Raw genomic sequence first — 19,250 nt, forward strand, 5'->3', positions numbered from 1 at the left:
TAGGTGGCGCATTTTAATCTCGCTTGCATATCTCCATTTCCCTTTGGTCACTTTAGCTGAGTAACGGATATCTGATAGTTGAGGTACTCGACTATGGCGTTCTTCCTTGTTAAAAACTCTTTTTCATCACTAATCCGAGTCATCTTGGTCCGCTCCTGTTTAAATTATTTATAAATGATCTTCCTTTAGTCTTAAAGAAGTCACGTGTACTTATGTACTCAGATGACGTTAAGTTGTTTCTGCAATATAATGATCCCGCACAAAGTTTAGCTTTACAATCTGATCTCAATGATTTCAAACATGGTGCATGGATAATGAATTAAATTTAAATGGTTCGAAGTGTAAACTAATGACCTTTTTCGTGTCAGCCCTCACTATTTAACGTATACTTTGAGTGGTTGTGTGTTAAATAGGATAACGCATGCTGACGACCTTGGAGTCCATACGGATCCTAAACTTAAATTTTCTGATCACATTAATATCATGGTAAACAAAGCCAGGGGCGTGCTGGCATTTATCAAAAGGTAGTAGAAGTAGTTCTAGGAGACTACGTCTAATTACCTTACCATCATTATCTAACCGTAGAACTATGGTTGGTATTACGTTTATTAGAAATCTTATTCATGGTGATGTGGAGAGTCCCGAGTTACTCCGTCGCCTGCATTTTAATGTGTGTGATTCAATAGAAACTATATTCCTCTAGTGTTAAATCATTGTATCTTTAATTATGCAGTGCATGAACCTTTTAGAGTACTTAGCAATGATTATAATAGACTATATCACCTAATATATACTACCGACTCACTGCCTATCTCTAAATCAATAATACTATCCTACTTAGCAACTTACTAGTTTTACTTTATGTATTTTGTCTATTCGTATTTTGACCTGTATTATTTATTGTTTATTGTTATATTGTCTTTTTCTTTGTCCGCGATTTCGTTTACTCGCCCAAAACGGTGAAGGGCCCCGCGCGTAACAAGCATTGCGTGGTGTCGAAGGGCCACTTGCTCGTACTGACCGCAGTGCATCAACGTCCAAAAATTTGTAAACAAAAATCAGCCATGATATCTTGTTGATCCGTAGATGAAGGCCTTTGAATACGATCTTGAAAAATCAATCACTTTTCAATTGCCAAGAGTTAAACGGGATATTATTACTCCGCAAGAGATGTTGAACTATTTTGTATGTATCACCATCGAGAGAGATGATGAGATTCTTAAGTTGTTTGACTTAGTAGAAGAAGCAGCAGTACCAGAAAATTTTATTAAAACTTTGGAAAATATTTAATATTATGTAAATGTACGCCGGGGGGCAGCGGGGTTCCGTGCTGGCGCTGGTGGAATGGCGTGGGAGGTGACGGCGGGAAAACGGTCGGCGTCGGCGGGCTGGTTCGCTGGGCTTCGCTGGCTTGCTGCTGGTGCGGGTTGCTGCTGGTGCTGATGAAGCTGTAGGGGAGAAACCACTCGAACGCGTATTTGCCCCTTAGTCGGAAATAAATGTGCACAAGAAGTTAACTGGGTAAAAGTAGGCGGGGGTACGACCGCGGTTTATTCTAGTGAACTTCAGAAATCGAACTGACTTAGTCTAAGCTCCGCTCTGCGCTCCAAAGCGCAGCGGAGACTTCATGGCGGGAGCTAGGAACAGTGCAGGAGAGCGGGAGCGCGAGAGAGCGGGAGAGCGGGAGAGCGGTAGAGCGGTGCAGCTGGTGCAGCTGGATAGCGGGGCCAGTCCAGATTCGCCGGACAGTGGGCCTGAACAGTAAACAAGAAAGGAAGTTAACTTCGGCAAGCCGAAGTTTGTATACCCTTGCAGTTATAATTATAAAATTTAAATCGAAATTCTTAAAAATACAAAAAATTATATTCTCAAAAGATAATATGTCAAAAAACAGCAAAGCTATAATTTGTTTCATATTGTTTTCCGATCGTAATTTTCCGATCGTTCCTATATCAGCTATATGATATAATCGTCCGATTTTTATAAAATTAAATTCAAAATTCAGATCTAATCAAAAATGCCATTTCCAAGCCTAGGAGGTTATATGTTTAAAAACACTAAAGATATAATTTTTTTTCCGATTATTCCTATGTTAGCTATAAGATTTAGTTGTCCGATCCGGCTGGTTCCGAATTAAATACCACCTGCAAAAGAAAGAAGACTTTTGGAAGTTTCAGCCCGATAGCTTTAAAACTGAGAGACTAGGGAAATGGCTAGATCGACTCGTCTAGTCTGTCCATTCTATCTATTCCGTCTATTCTGGAGCTTCTTGCGCAGCGCAAGTTTATTTTACCAGGGTGCAACGCCCTCTGTAACACCTTAAACCTCTAAATCCTGTCTAGCGCCCACATTCTTGAAGGTAAGGTAAGGTATGAAATTGATTTAACAGATCAATTATTATTTATTATGACTAATTAAGATAAATAGGCTTTCACATGGTATTTGATAGTCAAAGCACTCGACTACAGCGTTTCTTGATATATATTAAATAAATAAATATTTTCTTTTATTTTCAGTATAACCTTCTTCCTCGCGGAATGTTGTCATTGAAGGTTTTGCAGGAGCTCCCAATAATTGTTGTACTTATGTATCAAATATATAAAAATGCAGTACATCAAGAAGTTTCCGAATTCATTCCTTTAATATTGACTACCATTAATTTGCAACCAACAGCAATGCAAAGGTAATTTTAATATATATCTTTATAAAAATTATTGATTACAAATCCAAGAATCCTTAAGACTGTACTCGCTCTTATGTCTAAAAATATGTATAAAATGTTGAAGTTAAGAATCATTTTAAATTATATTACTTCTGTCACGTTCTTACCAAAATTATTTTCAACTTACTATTTGTACCCGCTACTAACTCCTAGAGTAAAACGGTGTGTAAGATTTGTCGGAAAGTATGTAACAGATAGAAGGCCGCGTTTCCGCAACGAATGTGGGATTTAGCATGCACTGTAACGCAAACAAATGTCCATAACCCTCAAACCCGCCTAGCCCCTGTCTTCCTTCGTAATTAATATACCCGTTACTCGTAGAGTAAGAGGGTATACTAGATTCGTCGGACAGTATGTAGGATGCGTTTCCGACCCCATTAATTATATATATTGTTGATCAGGACCACTAGGCGAGTCGATCTAGCCATATCCGTCTGTCCGAATGAACGCTGAGATCTCGGAAACTATAAGAGCTAAAATACTGGGATTAGGCATGTGAATTATAAGATTGATTTTTAAAACAAAAACTTTTGATAGAAAAAAAAAAAAATTAACAAGGTAAAAATCTAGTGACGATCTCACCTTCAACAAACTAAAGTTCTGATATCAACTTTTGGGACGAAAATTTATTCGAGTCGCGTTCGTGACAAATTAATTATTTGCATTTGAAATCTAAAAACGTTTTTAATACAACTACAACAATAAAGAAATGTTATATATTATTTTAAAAAATCGTACAGCATACTCTGCATCGGCGCGTACTTGAACCGAAGACCTTTCGCATCAGAGACAGACACCTTATCCATTGGTCTATCGCACAACGTTTCCCGCGGGTGTGAAGTTCAAATGCCATGATAACAGAAATTTGAACAATCAAAAAGCTTTTATCGATATCGAAGTGTCCACGGCTGTTGCCAAAATGACAAAATGACACCAAGGTCAAATAAGATTTTTCATACAATGACATACTTTTGACACTTATTAGGATTAAATTGATCCCAAAAATGTGATCTCAGGTGTAGTGTCACTTTCACCCACACTTATTAAATTTGCACTCAAAATATTTTCATTGCTTGTGCGGGATTTCTTTCCTTTTTCGTAAAAAACTACTAGGAATTGTGTCAAGGATTTCCGAGGTTCTGTTTCCAACAAAAGTCTTTAGTTGGGCTGGTGCATAGGATAACCAGCAGAGCACTGTTGATGACTCTGACCAGGCAAAAACAGCTGTGTTCTTGTGGCGTAATCCAGAAGAAGTCGAGCGAATAAGATGGCTTAGAAAAAGTTCTGCGCAAAGTTCCAGGCGAGGCAAGGATTGTTGTTTCAGTAAAGCCACCCCGGTTTTCGCAGCCACAAGAGACACCGCTATACATCACAGCCGCATACGCCCTGGTTGAAGCATCCGAAAATCCGTGGAGCTCGATATTGACTGCGTACGTGGTAATTGGAACCTTTGTAAAGTGTCTAGATCTGCTATCCACTTCAGCCAGTTGTCCGCTAGTTTAGTTGGGAGCGGGTCATCACAATCCAAGTTTAAGAGCCAGAGTTTTTGAAAAATCGCAGCGTCAGAACCGGGTGGTGCACATTTTTAAAGACGACGACCACGGCGACCGCCCTTCCTGCGGGTGGAGTCCGATGGGATGCGGGTGACGTCCTCGACGCGGCCGATCTTCATGGACGAAAGGGCCAAAGCACGCAGAGCGGACTGGGCACCGGATCTTGGTCTTGTTGCCGCCGGTGGCGCGCAGAGCGGTGATTCCCAGCAGCTTGCACATCTCAGCCACGTCCTGGGCGGCCAACATAGCGGCGTAGAGCGAAGCCTCATCACGATCAGCCTTCACATTTATGCCTCCGGTGACACGGGCGATGGTCTAACGGCCGGACAGATCCGTATCGTGGACAAAAGTGTCGTTGAAGCTGGCGTAGATGTGAACGATCTCTCCGTCGCCAACGTAGGGACCCAGCTGGACCTGGACCTCATCCTTCTGAAATTTGTCCTTCCTGGGTGCCATTCTGCAAGTCTGCTCGTCGATCAGCAACAATTGCGTGAACCGGAGACGAAAAAACAATCGACCTTTTCGTTGCTTTGAACGATCTCCAGTTCCCAAAACTTCTGAAGCTTGTAGTCGATATCCATTGTTGTGGTTAGTGCAATAGCGTTGCTTGCGTTCGATTTGGTGAGTGAAGCTATTACCCATCCGTTTACCGACAAAATAGCGATAAGATTACCCTTGTTCTTGGACGTATTCTTGGACGTTGATGCACTATGGTCAGTACAAACAAGTGGCCCTTACGACACCAAGCAATGCTTGTTACGCGCGGAGCCCTAAACCGATGTGGGCAAGTAAACGAAATCGCGGACATGGAAAAAGACGACATAAAAATAGACAGTTTAAAATACATGCTCACATAGAATGGCTGTTGTCGTACATCTTTTGTCCTGTGAACACTGACCTAATAGTATATCAACTGGTGTGTTTGCATTAAAATGTGTATTCTCCAACTGCAGATCCTTAAATACCTCGAGTGTCGATGCGTCGATATTTTGGCGTTCCAGAGATGAGATGATTCTGCCTACTGCATAGACAACCAAACGATCATTGGATATGCGAGGCTTTGCAGCGTGCTGCATTTCCTTGCCGTGTCTGCGTGATGCCGACCATGTCAATCCGAGAGCTTGGATGCAACGCTCAGATGCATGAAACAGCTCTGGTCTTGTGTCCAATAGGAGACGGCATGTTACGTGATCACCTTTTGCGTTTTTAACATACACCATAGCAGTTGGTTTCGAAGCCCGTTTTTCGGGCCAAATGACTGAGTGTCACTGAGTTGTTGTTAGACGCGCTTAAGTTTTGCTCGTCCCCCTCCGTTTCCCACTTGACTGTGGATTCAGTTGGTCATGAAGAAGGAAGTCATTATTTCCTTTGCATTGCTTGCATTTGTATGTTGACTTGCACCTGTTGACCCAATGACCAGGTAGCAAGCAGTTGTAGCATAGTGATTTCTCCTCCTTCACAAATGATCGCCTCTGCACTCCAGACATATCCAGAAACTGCTGACAGCCATATAGAGTGTGTTCTGCAGAACTACCTTTGGTGCAGCCACTACTTTCAACCGCAACCATCGATTGTGTGATCCTTTTTGGTTTTTTAGGATGTGTTGTTGTCTTGCTTCCAGTCGCAAGCTCTCTTTTGCTCAGCTCCAGTTCTTCGCAGCGAGAATCGAGAAACTTAAAGAATTCCTCCAGAGTCGGTGAATCTGTCTCCATGCTGCGCAATCCACGTGCGTCGCTTGTCAGCGTCATGTTTTTCTAGGGCTAGATATATGATCCAACATCGCATCCCGTCTGATTCACCGCAAACATTCCACGAACAATTTCGTTGGCTCCGTCCGAATCCTTCCGTTGAACTGTTGCATCAATGGCAGGTTCAAAAACTGCTCCAGAAACCCGTTTACAATTTGCCGCGGACGATTTTATCTTTCCTTAAGACTTTCCCATGCAGTGTTGTAAGCCTTGTCCGTATTTGCCAAGTGTCGAACCAAGTTTGCAGCCTCATCAACGAGAAGTGTTTTCAAGTGATGGAACTTCTGGGTGTTGGGCAAATGCTGTTTGATATGAATTGTTCTTTCATGTATGTCTTCAAAGGATGGACACTCCGTGTAGTTGCCAGAGAACCGCTTGATTTGAATTGTCGGCAATTCGCTCAGATTTGAATTCGCCGTGAGTACCGAGTTCCGAAAATTCGCTAACGTGACGTCACCACCAACATGATTAGGCATGTTCGGTGTGATCTGACTTACAGCAAGTCGCTCAAATAGCAGCAAGATTGCATCGTTGCTTGACTGAAGCCCGTTGCTGCCACTCGCACTGCTCCCCGGTTGTAGAATAGCGCCTGCCCTTAGGTATTTTGCTCTTAGACCGCATTGTTGATCTCCGGATCGACATAACCTTCCACTTTCTCGTGAAGAGCAATGCAATCGCTGAACTGGTTGAACTCCCGCCAAAAGAGAGAGGAAGAGAGCTAGAAAGAGAGAGAGGGAGGGAGACAGAGAGGGAGAGGTCTTACATAAGATATAATTAGAATTCAAAGTAGCAAAGTAAGAAAGAGAGGGAGAGAGAGAGAAAGAGAGGGAGACGGAGAGGTCTTACATAAGTTTATAATAAGAACTCAAAGTAGTTTCCTAAGCAGAGACTTCGAAAAATGAAAATCATTCCTTAGCCAGAACTTAATTTAAGGGTTGTTTTCATTTATTCTGACATTTATTGCAGAACTCTGCAATACTCCACTTTTACATTGAAATTGAAAATGTTGTTCGGTAAAACAATTGCGCTAATTAAAAGGCAAGTCGAGATTACCTTCCCTAGCTGCTGCAGCTCCAACGCTTTACTTTTGAGTACTTTACAAAATTTGACAAAGTCGAGGTTGAGTTAGAACCGAGTAACAGTATTACAATGGCCAAAAAAAGGAAAATAGTTGGTAGTAGCCGGTTAGAGGAAGCTATATAGCAGATAAATAGTTATTATAAAGAGAAGTTAGAAGATATAAATGGAGATAAATGGACATTTTTGAGATTAGGATTGAAAAAAATATTTTTTATTGGAAAAAACAAGTTAGTGTTAAAGAAGTCGAGATGACTGATGTAACTTATAGGAGGTATAATAAAATTCTAGATGAGATAGAATTTTATATGTTAACATTCACATTTAACATGAAGAAAAGGATCATCGAAAATGTGCCAACTAAGGAAGAAGTGACAAATCTAAATGTATACGATTTCTCAAGATTTCCCTCAGGGAAAAGCTGGATTAGCTAATTTGAGGACGCTTGGAAACAATTAAACAAGCGGTAAAAAAATAAACGGAAAATATTTTCCGAAAATTAAATCGCCTTCTTGAGCTCGAAAACTTAAACGTTCACTCAGTAAAGCAATTAAGAATGTTAATTGAGACAATAAATGAGTCGATTCCCAAAACTAAACTAAAGGCACAAATTTTCGATGATGTTGATATCTTTGCACATATACACACCTGATCATATAAATAGGAACACACATCAACTCTGACTTAAAGGTAACAAAATAAAGATTTCTTCATTGTTTCAAACTTAATATTTGTTCTCATTGGTTCTTAAACTATTTGTTTTCAATAAAATAAACTTTACTGTAACATAGGATAATAATATAACATAAAAGAGATCATTTTGTGTTTCAGATACGTTTTCAGTGTGATCATAATAATAGGTACACTTCATGTGTTGGTAAGAAAAAAAATTTTAATTTCCATTTTGTATTATTTTTTAGGTAAATTAGTATTCCCTTACTTAGTATCCAGTGTATCCACCTCTATTTTTGGCCACTACTGCTATTCTTTTTGACATACTTTTAATAAGAGCCTGGCAAGTCTCTACTGGTGTCTTATACCACAGTTTTTGGACACCTTCCCATAATTTTTGTTTATTTGAAAATGAATGCTTAGCAAATTTTTTTTTAAGTCTCCCCACAAGTTTTCAATGGGGTTAAGGTTGGGGGATTGGCTTGGCCACTTCAGAACGTCAACTTCTTGGTTTTCTTTCTAATACATTTTTAACAAAATTATGAGACCTGTTCATTAATTTGGCGATGGCTCGTAAAGATTTGCCTTCTTTTTTCAGACTAAGAACCAATCAAGCTTCTTCTTTAGTACAATGAGAATTTCCACCCATTTTTTCTAAAAAAAAAAAATTATTTAATTCTCGATATTGACAGGATCTATACTTAATTTACCTTTAGTTACCAAAAGATCACTGATTACAAAATAATTCACTCGATACTTGTGAGAAACGGAGACTGTACCTATTATTATGATCAGGCGAAATGTGTAATGGACTCGCAATTAATAGAAAAGCTTTGATATACGGGGCAGCCCCTCTTTCAACTCTTTGGCAGACATTGACAACAACAAAAAACGAAAAATTAAAAAGTTGTCAACACTAAAAGTACCAAAAAACCATTTACAATTAAAAAATTCCGGTGTGTACCTATTATTATGATCAGGTGTGTACATAATTATTACAAAATAATAAAAAGGCTCTTAAATTATATGAGAGCCAAATAAAGAATTAAAAAGAAATTCAAACATTATCTACCGTTACAGAATTTCTAAAGCAACGAATAAGTTCGATTAGCTCAAAAACAAATATATTTAGTAACAGTTAAAAAGAATTCTTCACTAGCAGTTTTCCCATTTGCAATGGTGTGGGGCACACAATATTTTATTTTAACAAGTTTAAAGCTTTAAATCTATAATGGAATGGAAAAATGTTAAGAAAGCTTCTTTGTGTTATATATGTCTTAAACACCCACATAAAAAAAATGCTTTAGCGAATAATTTCTGAAGAGTCAGCGCAGATTCTAAAGTTACAAAAAATAAATCTCAATCAGAGATCAGTGGAATATCTTCCACAGGAAAGTGCATTTCAAAGCACAAAGTAAATGATTTTTTATAAACAATTTTTTATTTTAATAAAAATAAATACTTCTGAAAAAATTTTAAAAGTGAAAGCAACAGTACTTTTCAAATTAATGAAAGCTCTACCAGTCAGCAAAGTTGATGTTAACAAGGCCAAGTGGAAAACAATTTAGCGGACCCTGGGCGTGGCAAACTTTTTTTTTGAATCAATCGATAGGTATTGACGGGACTAATACATTTCAGTTAAAATTTGTTTCTAGCATGGAAGTTGTGGGCGCCATGGGATTTGCTGGTTTGTGGATCAATCGATAGGCATTGATGAGATCAATACATTTCAGTTAAAATTTTGTATCTAGCATAACAATTGTGGGCGCCAGGCTTGGGCGGTTTGTGGGCGTTAGAGTGGTCGTGGCATATTCGCGTAACAATCTTGCGCTGCGTTCCAGGCTAGGGAATCTAAATCTGAAATCCGATCTGGCTACTCTGCTTAAACGTAGAAACCCAATCCCAGTAGTCCCAAACAAATCCCGGCGGCAACCGACACCCCGTTTTTCGCATCCTATGTTTCTACAAATTTAACTGTAGAGGACCCTGGCTGTACTGAATTCTACCATAGCCTAAGAAAAGGCTGAAAATTTGTGGTCGTTACTAGTTGTTAACCTCGTTAAGAGCTGTTTTTGTTTGATTATTACGTACTAAAATTTATAAAATAATTGACTAACCTATGCTTAAGAATTGATTTACTTGAGAAGTAGTCCAATTGCATATCAATTGGAAGTGCGTTAGACTCATATAAGGGCTTATAGAGGAGCTCATTTCGGGAATAATTTGTCCGCCGCAGCTCGAGAAAAAAGGGTTAAAAATTCCGAAGTTGTCTAGACGGAGCGTGAAAACCAACTTTCGAGAGTAGTTCTGGGCAGTCGATACTACCATCCATCAAATCAGAGGTGAAGCAAATGGCGAGGATGCTCAAGGGATAGTAGGTGAACAACCCTACATTGCTGGTGGTATGAATTGGTAGGGTCTAAAAACCTTAGCGGCAACAAAGCGAATTTCAAAAATTGTTTCTGTAGTCGTTCTATTCTGTTTCCATGAGTGGTAGTGAAGGGGTTCCAAATAAGAAACGCATATTCTAGTTTAGATCGGACAAATGCAAAATAAAGCGCAAGTCCGGTGAAGGGACCCGTGAATAGTGATGCGTTCCGTTTCACAAATCCAAACATAGCATAGACCCTGGGCATGATGTAATCGAAGTGTGCTGCAAACTTAAATTTCGAGTCAAACATCACACCAAGGATTCCTGCCGCAGTTGTAGAGGTTGACCATTGATATTATAGGATGTGACGAAATTGTATACGGATTTACTGTAAGTAACATAGAAGCACTTATTTATGTTAAGAGGAAGCGAATCTAAGACATGATGAACCAATTGTGAGTCTGACGCTAATTGAATAGACTTAAAAATTTGTAAATCATCTGGATACAGTGGGCACTCTGAAGATAGACAGAACCTCACATCATTAATGGAAATGATGAAAAGCAGAGGTCCCATAGCACACCCCTGAGGAAGGCCAGAGGTTGGGCTTTTGCCGCTTGTAGATACGGTCTCTTGCATGTAGGAAATGCTGCTGAATAACTTTGTTTATGTCCAACTCCGTTGACGTTGGAAATTTACTAAAAGCCATTTCTAAAAGGAACAGAAACAAAAATGCGTTTTTATTCAGTCAAAACAAAAATACACTTTGGGGCGTTACCTTTAATAATCGCATATGTTGCGAAATGTACTAAAAGCTATTTCTAAAAGGAACAGAAACAAAAATGTGCTTTATATCAGTCAAAATAAAAATACACTTTGGGGCGTTACCTTCAATAATCGCCTATGTTGAGAATATTTGGACGCTGGGTTTCTCCAGAGTTCCCCGCCACGTTATGTCCACAGCTAGCTTGTCCGAAATAACTGCTTAGATAGCCAGCCTTGTAAAAGTGAGAACATCATTTCCTCCAACCATTTTTATACCCGTTACTCGTAGAGTAAAAGGGTATACTAGATTCGTCGGAAAGTATGTAACAGGCAGAAGGAAGCGTTTCCGACCCCATAAAGTATATATATTCTTGATCAGGATCACTAGCCGAGTCGATCTAGCCATGTCCGTCTGTCCGTCTGACCGTCTGTCCGTCTGTCCGTCTGTCTGTCCGGATGAACGCTGAGATCTCGGAAACTATGAGAGCTAGGCTACTGAGATTTGGCGTACAGATTCCTGAGCTTCTTACGCAGCGCAAGTTTGTTTCAGTAGACTGCCACGCCCACTCTAACGCCCACAAACCGCCCAAAACTGTAACTCCTACAGTTTTGATGCTAGACAGAAAATTTTAACTGAAATGTATTGTTCTCATCAATACCTCGATTGACTTAAAAAAAAGTTTGCCACGCCCACTTAAACGCCCACAAACCGCGAAAACCTGTGACGCCCACAATTTGCATGCTAGATAAAAAATTGTAACTGAAATGTATTGGTGTCGTCCATACCTATCGATTGATCCAAAAATAAATTTGCCACGCCCACTCTAACGCCCATAACGCTTAAATCTGTCTACCGCCGGTAGGTGGCGCATTTTAATTTCGCTTTGCTGCTTGCATATCTCCATTTCCCTTTGAGTAACGGGTATCTGATAGTCGAGGTACTCGACTATAGCGTTCTTCCTTGTTAGTTTTGATTTCTAGAAAAAGGCCAAAAATTATTTATCAGGTAACCGTAAACGAGACACAATATATGTAAATTACCAGTTCTCTCCGCATTTCATCATCAACTAAAAGTTTTTGGTCGAAATTTTGAAAATCGGGCAGGGTTTCGAAGGGCAGCATTTTAAGATTATTGGCTACAGGCTCCGGAACCGGTAAGGACTTAAGTTTCCTAACTTCGTCACGGAGCATAAAGACCTCCTCCGTTAGCGTTTTTAGCAGCTTTTGAGATCCTTCCTCCCTGCGCCTACTTTCCTCCAATTCTTTTAAAATTTGGGTTTCCCTGTGTAGACTCATGTCAAGCTCCTTCAACATCCTTTCAAAGAGGTAGTCTGAAATTTGTCCAATAGTTATTAAGACTGGACAAATATTTTTTTAAATATACACTTACTATGGGGCTACCTACCTAACCTAACCATACACTCAAAAAACTATTTGCCCCAAATTTTACAAATCTGCAAAAAAAATTTAAAATTTAAACCGAGTAGTTTTTAGAGAGCATTAATTTTATTTAGTTTCCATGCAACTTGTATTTTTGTTTAATTTTTTATAAAATAGTTGGTCTTAGAATATAAATAAACATTTACTGATACAATTAATACTTACCTGCACCGGTGTTAAAATCCATGTTTTTATTTTCTACACGAAAGGAAAAATAGCAAAAGTGTTTTGTGTTATTATTATATATTTTTGCTTTGTTTTTAATGTTGCTAAGGTTAAAGCTAATACTTTTATCTGTTAAAATCTCATCTACTTTAAAAATACCAAAATTTGATGAATTGTAAGGTTGTTTGAAAAGTGGTTGTAAGTTTATTATAATTTTCCCTTCAAAAAACGGAACATTTTCTATCTTTTTAATTTTGTTAATAAGGACAAAATTTGCATTAACATATCAAATATTGTTAGGCATATCAACAGAGAAGTAAAAGTTATCAGCTTTTAAAAAACTGTACAGTTCCTCGTTATCAGAAAGTTGTCGACCAAATATTATATCAATATTTTTTTGGTACCTTTCGAGGGTATAACTGTTTTCAACATGTCTGTTGTAAATTTGGTCAGCAGCATTGTTTGATTTTTAATTTTTATAGTTTGTAGGTCATTTTCAAAACGGAAAGCGCTTATTGTTTCTATGGACCCAAAAGATTTTGCTTCCTCGTGAATATGAAGCAAATAATGAAAATTACAAGTCATGAAGCAAGGGTCATATAACGAGGATACTTCTATTACAAAACCTATTAAGAGATTTTGGGCCATTTTATCTGCCAAAGAACAATTGCAATGTAACAATATACGTATTGCTAGGGATAAATTTAAAAAGTGTTCGTACCTCTTTTCGGATAGAATTGGTTAAAATATTCAAGTACCTAACAGGCGAAAAACAGCTAAATTATTTAAAAGTAAATAAATAAAACTTTTTTATATAAGTTTTGTCTCAATGTTGTGTTTTTATTAGTATTTTTCGATTTTATACGTGCAGGTCGTATGCACAGCTATTTCAATGAACACAGCTGTACTTTATGGGGTCGGAAACGTCTCCTTCACTGCGTTGCCAACTTCTGACTGAAATTATTATACCCTCTGCAAGGGTATACAAATTTAAAACAGAAAAAGGACAGAAGAAAATCGCCTATTGTACAAGTTTATACTTAGCAAGCGCCTTCGAATTATTTCCGATTTTATATTTTTTGGATTTTTATGTCGAGCCGTTTCTGCTGCAGGAGCTACTTGGAATTTTATTTTTTTGAATTTTTAACTCTTGATAGCATTATAAAACTTTTGAGTGCTAAGAGATGTTTGACCATTCCCCAAAGGAATTCGTGGATTATTTAACCTACACTGGTGGAAAAAATAATAGAAACGATTTTCACTTCTGCACTTCTTATTAAATAGCAAAGTAAGTACGAAAGTTCTGGGCTTCATACCAATAACATGTGAAGCACTGATAACTGTTCTTTATTTTGTGTTACACCTTGAGCCCCATTCGCCGTTATTATGTGCTGTGTGCATAATTTTTGAGGGCAAGCACATGTTTGGCCTGGAAAAAAAAATAGAAACACTACTTATTTCAACCGAAATTTCGGCTTAGACTCTTTGTATATCGAACTTTTTGGTTTAGTTTTAGTACTTTAAGGTAAGTTTAACAAAAAGTTTCGAACATGGTGAAAATCCGTTTATAATTACGACTTCTAGGCTCAGAATGGGTCGAGGAGTGCACTGCACGGCTCCAGAAAGGCAGATAATAAAAAAACTGAGTGATGAAGGCAAATCAATGACTGAAATAGCTGAACTAATGAATTGCTCAAAGAAAAAAGTGTTTTCCGCTGTTCATTACATCGATAAAAAGGAGAACCGAGGTAGAAAGCGAGCCACAACCAAAAGGTTTGACGACATTTTGGCTCGAACAGTAAAAAAGGACCCATTCCTTACAGCCAAGGAACTCAAAAATACCTTAGGGGCAGCAGTTACAGCTCGGACAATTAGAAACAGGTTAATTGAACAAGATCTGAGAGCATGTTCAGCCAGGAAGGTTCCATCTCTGAGCCAAAAAAATATGAAAAATAGACTGATTTTTGCAAAACGACACCAGAACCGCCAAAACTGGAACAATGTTCTCTGGTCCGATGAAACTAAAATAAATATGTGTGGATCAGATGGGAAAATATATGTGAGACACCCAAAGAACACTGTTTTCGATCCTAAGCATACGATTAAGACTGTTAAGCATGGTGGAGGGAATATAATGCTATGGGGATGCTTTTCATCTTCTGGAGTTGGTCCTATATTTTGGATTAAGGAAAGGATGTTTGCTGAGGACTACCGTAGGATACTTGAGAGCACAATGCTTCCATATGCCGATGAGGAAATGCCGCTTAAATGGGAGTTCATGCAAGACAATGACCCAAAGCAAAAAGCAAAAATTTTACAAAAATGGTTCCAGGACCAAAAAATATCTGTAATGGACTGGCCAGCTCAATCGCCGGATATAAATCCGATTGAGCATTTATGGGGACACCTTAAAAGACGAATTGGAAACTTCAAAGCGCCAAATAAGGAAGCATTGTGGCAGAAAGTTCAAAGCGAGTGGTACGCCATTTCTCCTTCAACTTGTGCCAATCTTGTACACTCTATGCCTCGCCGATGCCTTGCAGTATTGCAATGTAAAGGGAATACTACTAAATATTAGATGATGAGCCATTATGGCTTAAAAAAATGATGTTTTTGAAGTTTCAACGTTTTGTTTCTATTATTTTTTCCAAGGAAAAAACTAAAAATTAATTCTTTAAGTCCACACGTGATTTATAAAAATCTTTTTGTTCCTTATTATAAAACATACATAAGTATTTGTTAAAAAAAAATATATATGAGATATACATATCTACTTTCTTTTTATGAAATAAAAAAAAATACTGACTTCGTCAGGTATAGCAACATCTACTTCCTTAGGTGTATTAGCATCAACAATAGCAGGCACATTATTACACTCTTTTGTTTCTTCACAAACATCTAAGGATATTATTTTAGATGAGCTGGCAACATTTGTTGATTCCTCAGTCTCGTAAATAGCTGAAAATAATCACGCTTAGCACGCAATTTAGCAGCCTTTGTTTGTAGGGACATTTTAAAATCAAAGCAAATAAACAAACAAAGCAATATTTTGTAAACACAAATTTTATACACAGCCGCAGTGACCACAAACAATTCGCGAAACGAAGTGACGCTTGGGCGGAAAATAAAGGGAGAACCGAAGAATGTTCAGAAATAAAGGGATAACGGCAAATTGTCGCGACCTCCTTTTACGGGTGATCGTTGTTTTTTTAAATATAGAACAATCTGTTCAGTGAACCTTTAAATAACGGGGGCGTTCGCCGAAAAACTTAAGTTCACTGAAGCTATCGGATTAAGTATTTTATTTAATTTTAATTTGTTTAAAAAAATATTTTATTCCTTTTTTTTTAACATTATTTAATTTGTTTAAATTGAAATCTAAGGTATAGTTAAAATAAATAAATACTTGAACATATAATTATATAAAAAATATATCAATCTTATTATTATTATTTTAATCATATATTAATATATAAAATAAAGGTACCTTATTATTATTTTAAACATTATCTATAATATAAACAATTGGTTCCTTAAGAAAGTCTTTACTGTTCTATTTTGGTCGAGCACTGTACCTGCTGAGATGCAGACTGGACGACAAGAAAATAGACAACAAATTACAAAAACAAAATACATGTTTTTGAAATTCCTTTCTATCTTCTTTTCAACATCTTGAAGTCATTTAGAAGACAATTTTTCTTCCCAATAATTTTGTCTTTGTAAAATGTGTATTATCGTCTTCCTATCGTCCGGAAGTGTCTCAGAAGTTACTTCTTCGCGATCGCGATCCTTTTTGTTTTTGTAAAATGTGTTTTATCGCCCTTCTATCGCGCAGAAGTGACTCAGAAGTGACTTCAGTTTTTGTAAAATGTGTACTATCGTCTATCTATCGTCTTTCTATCGCGCAGAAGTTACTAAGAAGTGACTTCTGGACGACAGGCGATAGAAATATCGCCTTTTTGCTTGCAAGGGGATTTGATTGTGATGCATGCACATCCCCAAAGAGCGCGCTTAGAGGGAGAAGCGTGATGGAATATGATGAGAGCGCCTCATCGTTCAGCGTTTGACGAATGTCGCGCAAAACAGACAACGACAGCACCAGCTGACGTTGTTGTTTGTTTGACGGTGATGAGCGCACAACTCCGAATAGCGCGAATTATGGTGGCGGTATCCACACCTAGCTTATTTGCAACATATTCGCACACAGAATCAGATCTTACGTGCGCTCTACCAATATGAAGGAATTTATTGCTCGGCACAACTTCAAGTAGTTCACAACTAGGAGCTTGACCAACTATTGCCCTTTTGTTCCTGTGATTCTTTGCATGGTTCCTGGCGGCAGAAGAAACTGGTGCGTGGGGTATCAGGTCTGCATGGTTGGCTTGACGACCAATTGAAGAAGCTGGAGCCAATGGTTTCACCACTTTTTTACGCTGACTGACATTGGTAGAATTGGGAAAAGCCTTTAGAAACTTTGAGTTTAAATCCATGTATAGTCTCTTTAGGTCATGAAGTTCTTCCATTACTTCATCGATTTTGGAGTATGAATTATTACTCACAACACAGCGATCATTTGTTAATAATCTAATAGCATCCTCCGGGAGATCAACACATGCTGTGTGAAAAGTACACTCATAAAATTATTTTTCTAGATACTAGAAAAATCGCCCTAAACATGAAATCGCCCTAACATTAAGAAAAATATCCACAGAAAATATGTGTTTGGGTTAATTTTTCTAAAATGCCAGTTATTTCTATAATTTAGGGTAAATTTTTCAGAGTATGTGCTTTTAATATTTTCTCATATGTAGGGCAAATAGCCTTATTTCGTAGAACAAAAAATCATCCAAAATCGCTTTGGAAACTAGAAAATCGCCCTTGAAATTCGAAAATCGGTGGCTTTAGCGGTCTAACGCGTTGAACTTTTAAACTCATCTAATCGGCGTGAGTTCGAGCCCACGAAGAGTCAACATTTATTTTTATATTTTGTTCAAGTTTTTAGAATTGATTTCTTAAACAATTTTATGTGCAAAGGCAAAAAAATTTTAGAACACGTCAAAATAACTAATAAAAAAACTAGTATATTACCTTAAAATAACAGATTTTTAATGTAATTAGTCTAATTGGGTAAAATAAAAAATAATTTCTTGTAACTAGTGTGAATATTTCTTAGAACTATATTGAGAATTTGTTCTTAGAACAAATAGAGATATGAACCCTTTTGCGCTTCGCCTAGCGCGATGTGTCTGTGGTGCAGCGGTAGTGTTCTCGACAGCGGTCGTGAGTTCGATTCTCGCAGCGTCCACGATGAGTTTTCTCAAAAAGGAAGTTGTTTGATATCTATGTTTTTACACTTCCCTGATCCTGTTTAATGGCTACTTTCAGTTCTTATGATTCTAATTAGGAGGTTTAGCAACATACAATGAGCGGACGAATAATAACCTTGTCTTCTCCTTACCCTCTCAACTTATAGTAAAACAAGAAAGGAAGTTAACTTCGGCAAGCCGAAGTTAATATACCCTTGATTTATATTTATTAAATTTAAAAACACAAGAAATGATTTTCCCAATAGTATAAGATAATATGTCAGAAAACACCGAAGATATAATTTGTTTCATATTATTTTCTTACCAATTTTCCGATCGTTCCTATGGCAGCTATATGATATAGTCGTCCGATTTCGATAAAATTTAATTCAAAATTCAAAACTAATTACAAAATGTTATTTCCAAGCTTAGGAGGTTATATGCTAAAAAAAAAAAACACCAAAAATATATATTTTTTTAATTTTTTTTTCCGATTATTCCTATGGGAACTATAAGATATAGTTGTCCGATCCGGCTGGTTCTGACTTATATACTACCTGCAAAAGATATAAGACTTTTGGGAAAGTTTCAGCCCGATAGCTTTAAAACTGAGAGACTAGTTTGCGTAGAAACGGACGGACAGACGGACATGGCTAGATCGACTCGTCTAGTCATGCTGATCAAGAATATATATACTTTATGGGGTCGGAAACGTCTCATTCACTGCGTTGCAAACTTCTGACTGAAATCAATATACCCCCTGCAAGGGTATAAAAAAGGGCACTAAGTCAAATATTCCGAAAAAAAGGACCGCAGATAATGTTTGCCGATAAACCAGTAAACATGTCCAAGCACAATTTTTTATAAAAATTTGTTTTAATTTTTAGGGCACTTCGCCTTGTTTTTAAGGCGCTTTACCATAATTTCAAGAAATAGCGCCGTTGATGCCTAAAATTTTTTTTCATATGTTAAGGGTATTTACCATTTAAGGGTATTTATCAAGCGGCCGATTACAGTAGATTTTCATTTCTTCGTGTATAGATAGTAGTCGCCTTCGCACACCCTCCTGGTGCGCTTCGTCACTACGTGGACTGTCGTACACAGTGATATTTTCTGTAATGCAACGATAGTGATGTCAAAACACCTTTTGCAAACCATTGTGAAAATAAAAAACCCGAATTATTTGAAAAATGCAAAAAAATATATGGTAATAACATTAGAATAGGGGCTTATTAGCTTTTATTTTTTGAAAATTAATAATAAAATAGCCCTTTAAAAGAGTTTTATATGTTGGTTATTGTCTAATGTCTAATTCGTATTCTATTTCTCTTTGCAGGAACTCACCACAGAAAGAAATTTTTGTAGATTTCATGGGTGCACAAATTAAGACATTGTCATTTTTGGCGTATATTGTCCGAATATTTCAGGTAA

At 37.6% G+C, this 19,250-nt stretch overlaps 1 protein-coding gene and 1 pseudogene across 25 annotated transcripts in view; one reads left to right on the plus strand and one right to left on the minus strand.

Annotated features, from left to right (window-relative positions):
• The window catches only part of Nipped-A (Transcription-associated protein Nipped-A), a 509,451-nt gene that overhangs the window by 65,520 nt on the left and 424,681 nt on the right, over nt 1-19,250 (plus strand). For 24 of the 25 annotated variants that reach the window (XR_011605753.1, XR_011605752.1, XR_011605754.1 and 21 more), the window contains 2 exons: nt 2,517-2,683; nt 19,156-19,246. Coding sequence is in view for 21 of the 25 variants with exons in the window: in XM_070999199.1 (XP_070855300.1) it covers nt 2,517-2,683; nt 19,156-19,246 (258 nt within the window). In the remaining 4 variants the exon portion in view is untranslated. Of the gene's footprint in view, nt 1-2,516; nt 2,684-19,155; nt 19,247-19,250 lie in introns of those variants that run through there. The other variant, XR_011605755.1, reaches the window with a different exon arrangement.
• Nucleotides 3,446-4,833, minus strand: LOC139354931 (small ribosomal subunit protein uS11A-like; annotated as a pseudogene).

This window comes from Drosophila suzukii, unplaced genomic scaffold (assembly GCF_043229965.1).
Source record: "Drosophila suzukii unplaced genomic scaffold, CBGP_Dsuzu_IsoJpt1.0 scf_4, whole genome shotgun sequence".
Classification (NCBI taxonomy): domain Eukaryota; kingdom Metazoa; phylum Arthropoda; class Insecta; order Diptera; family Drosophilidae; genus Drosophila; species Drosophila suzukii.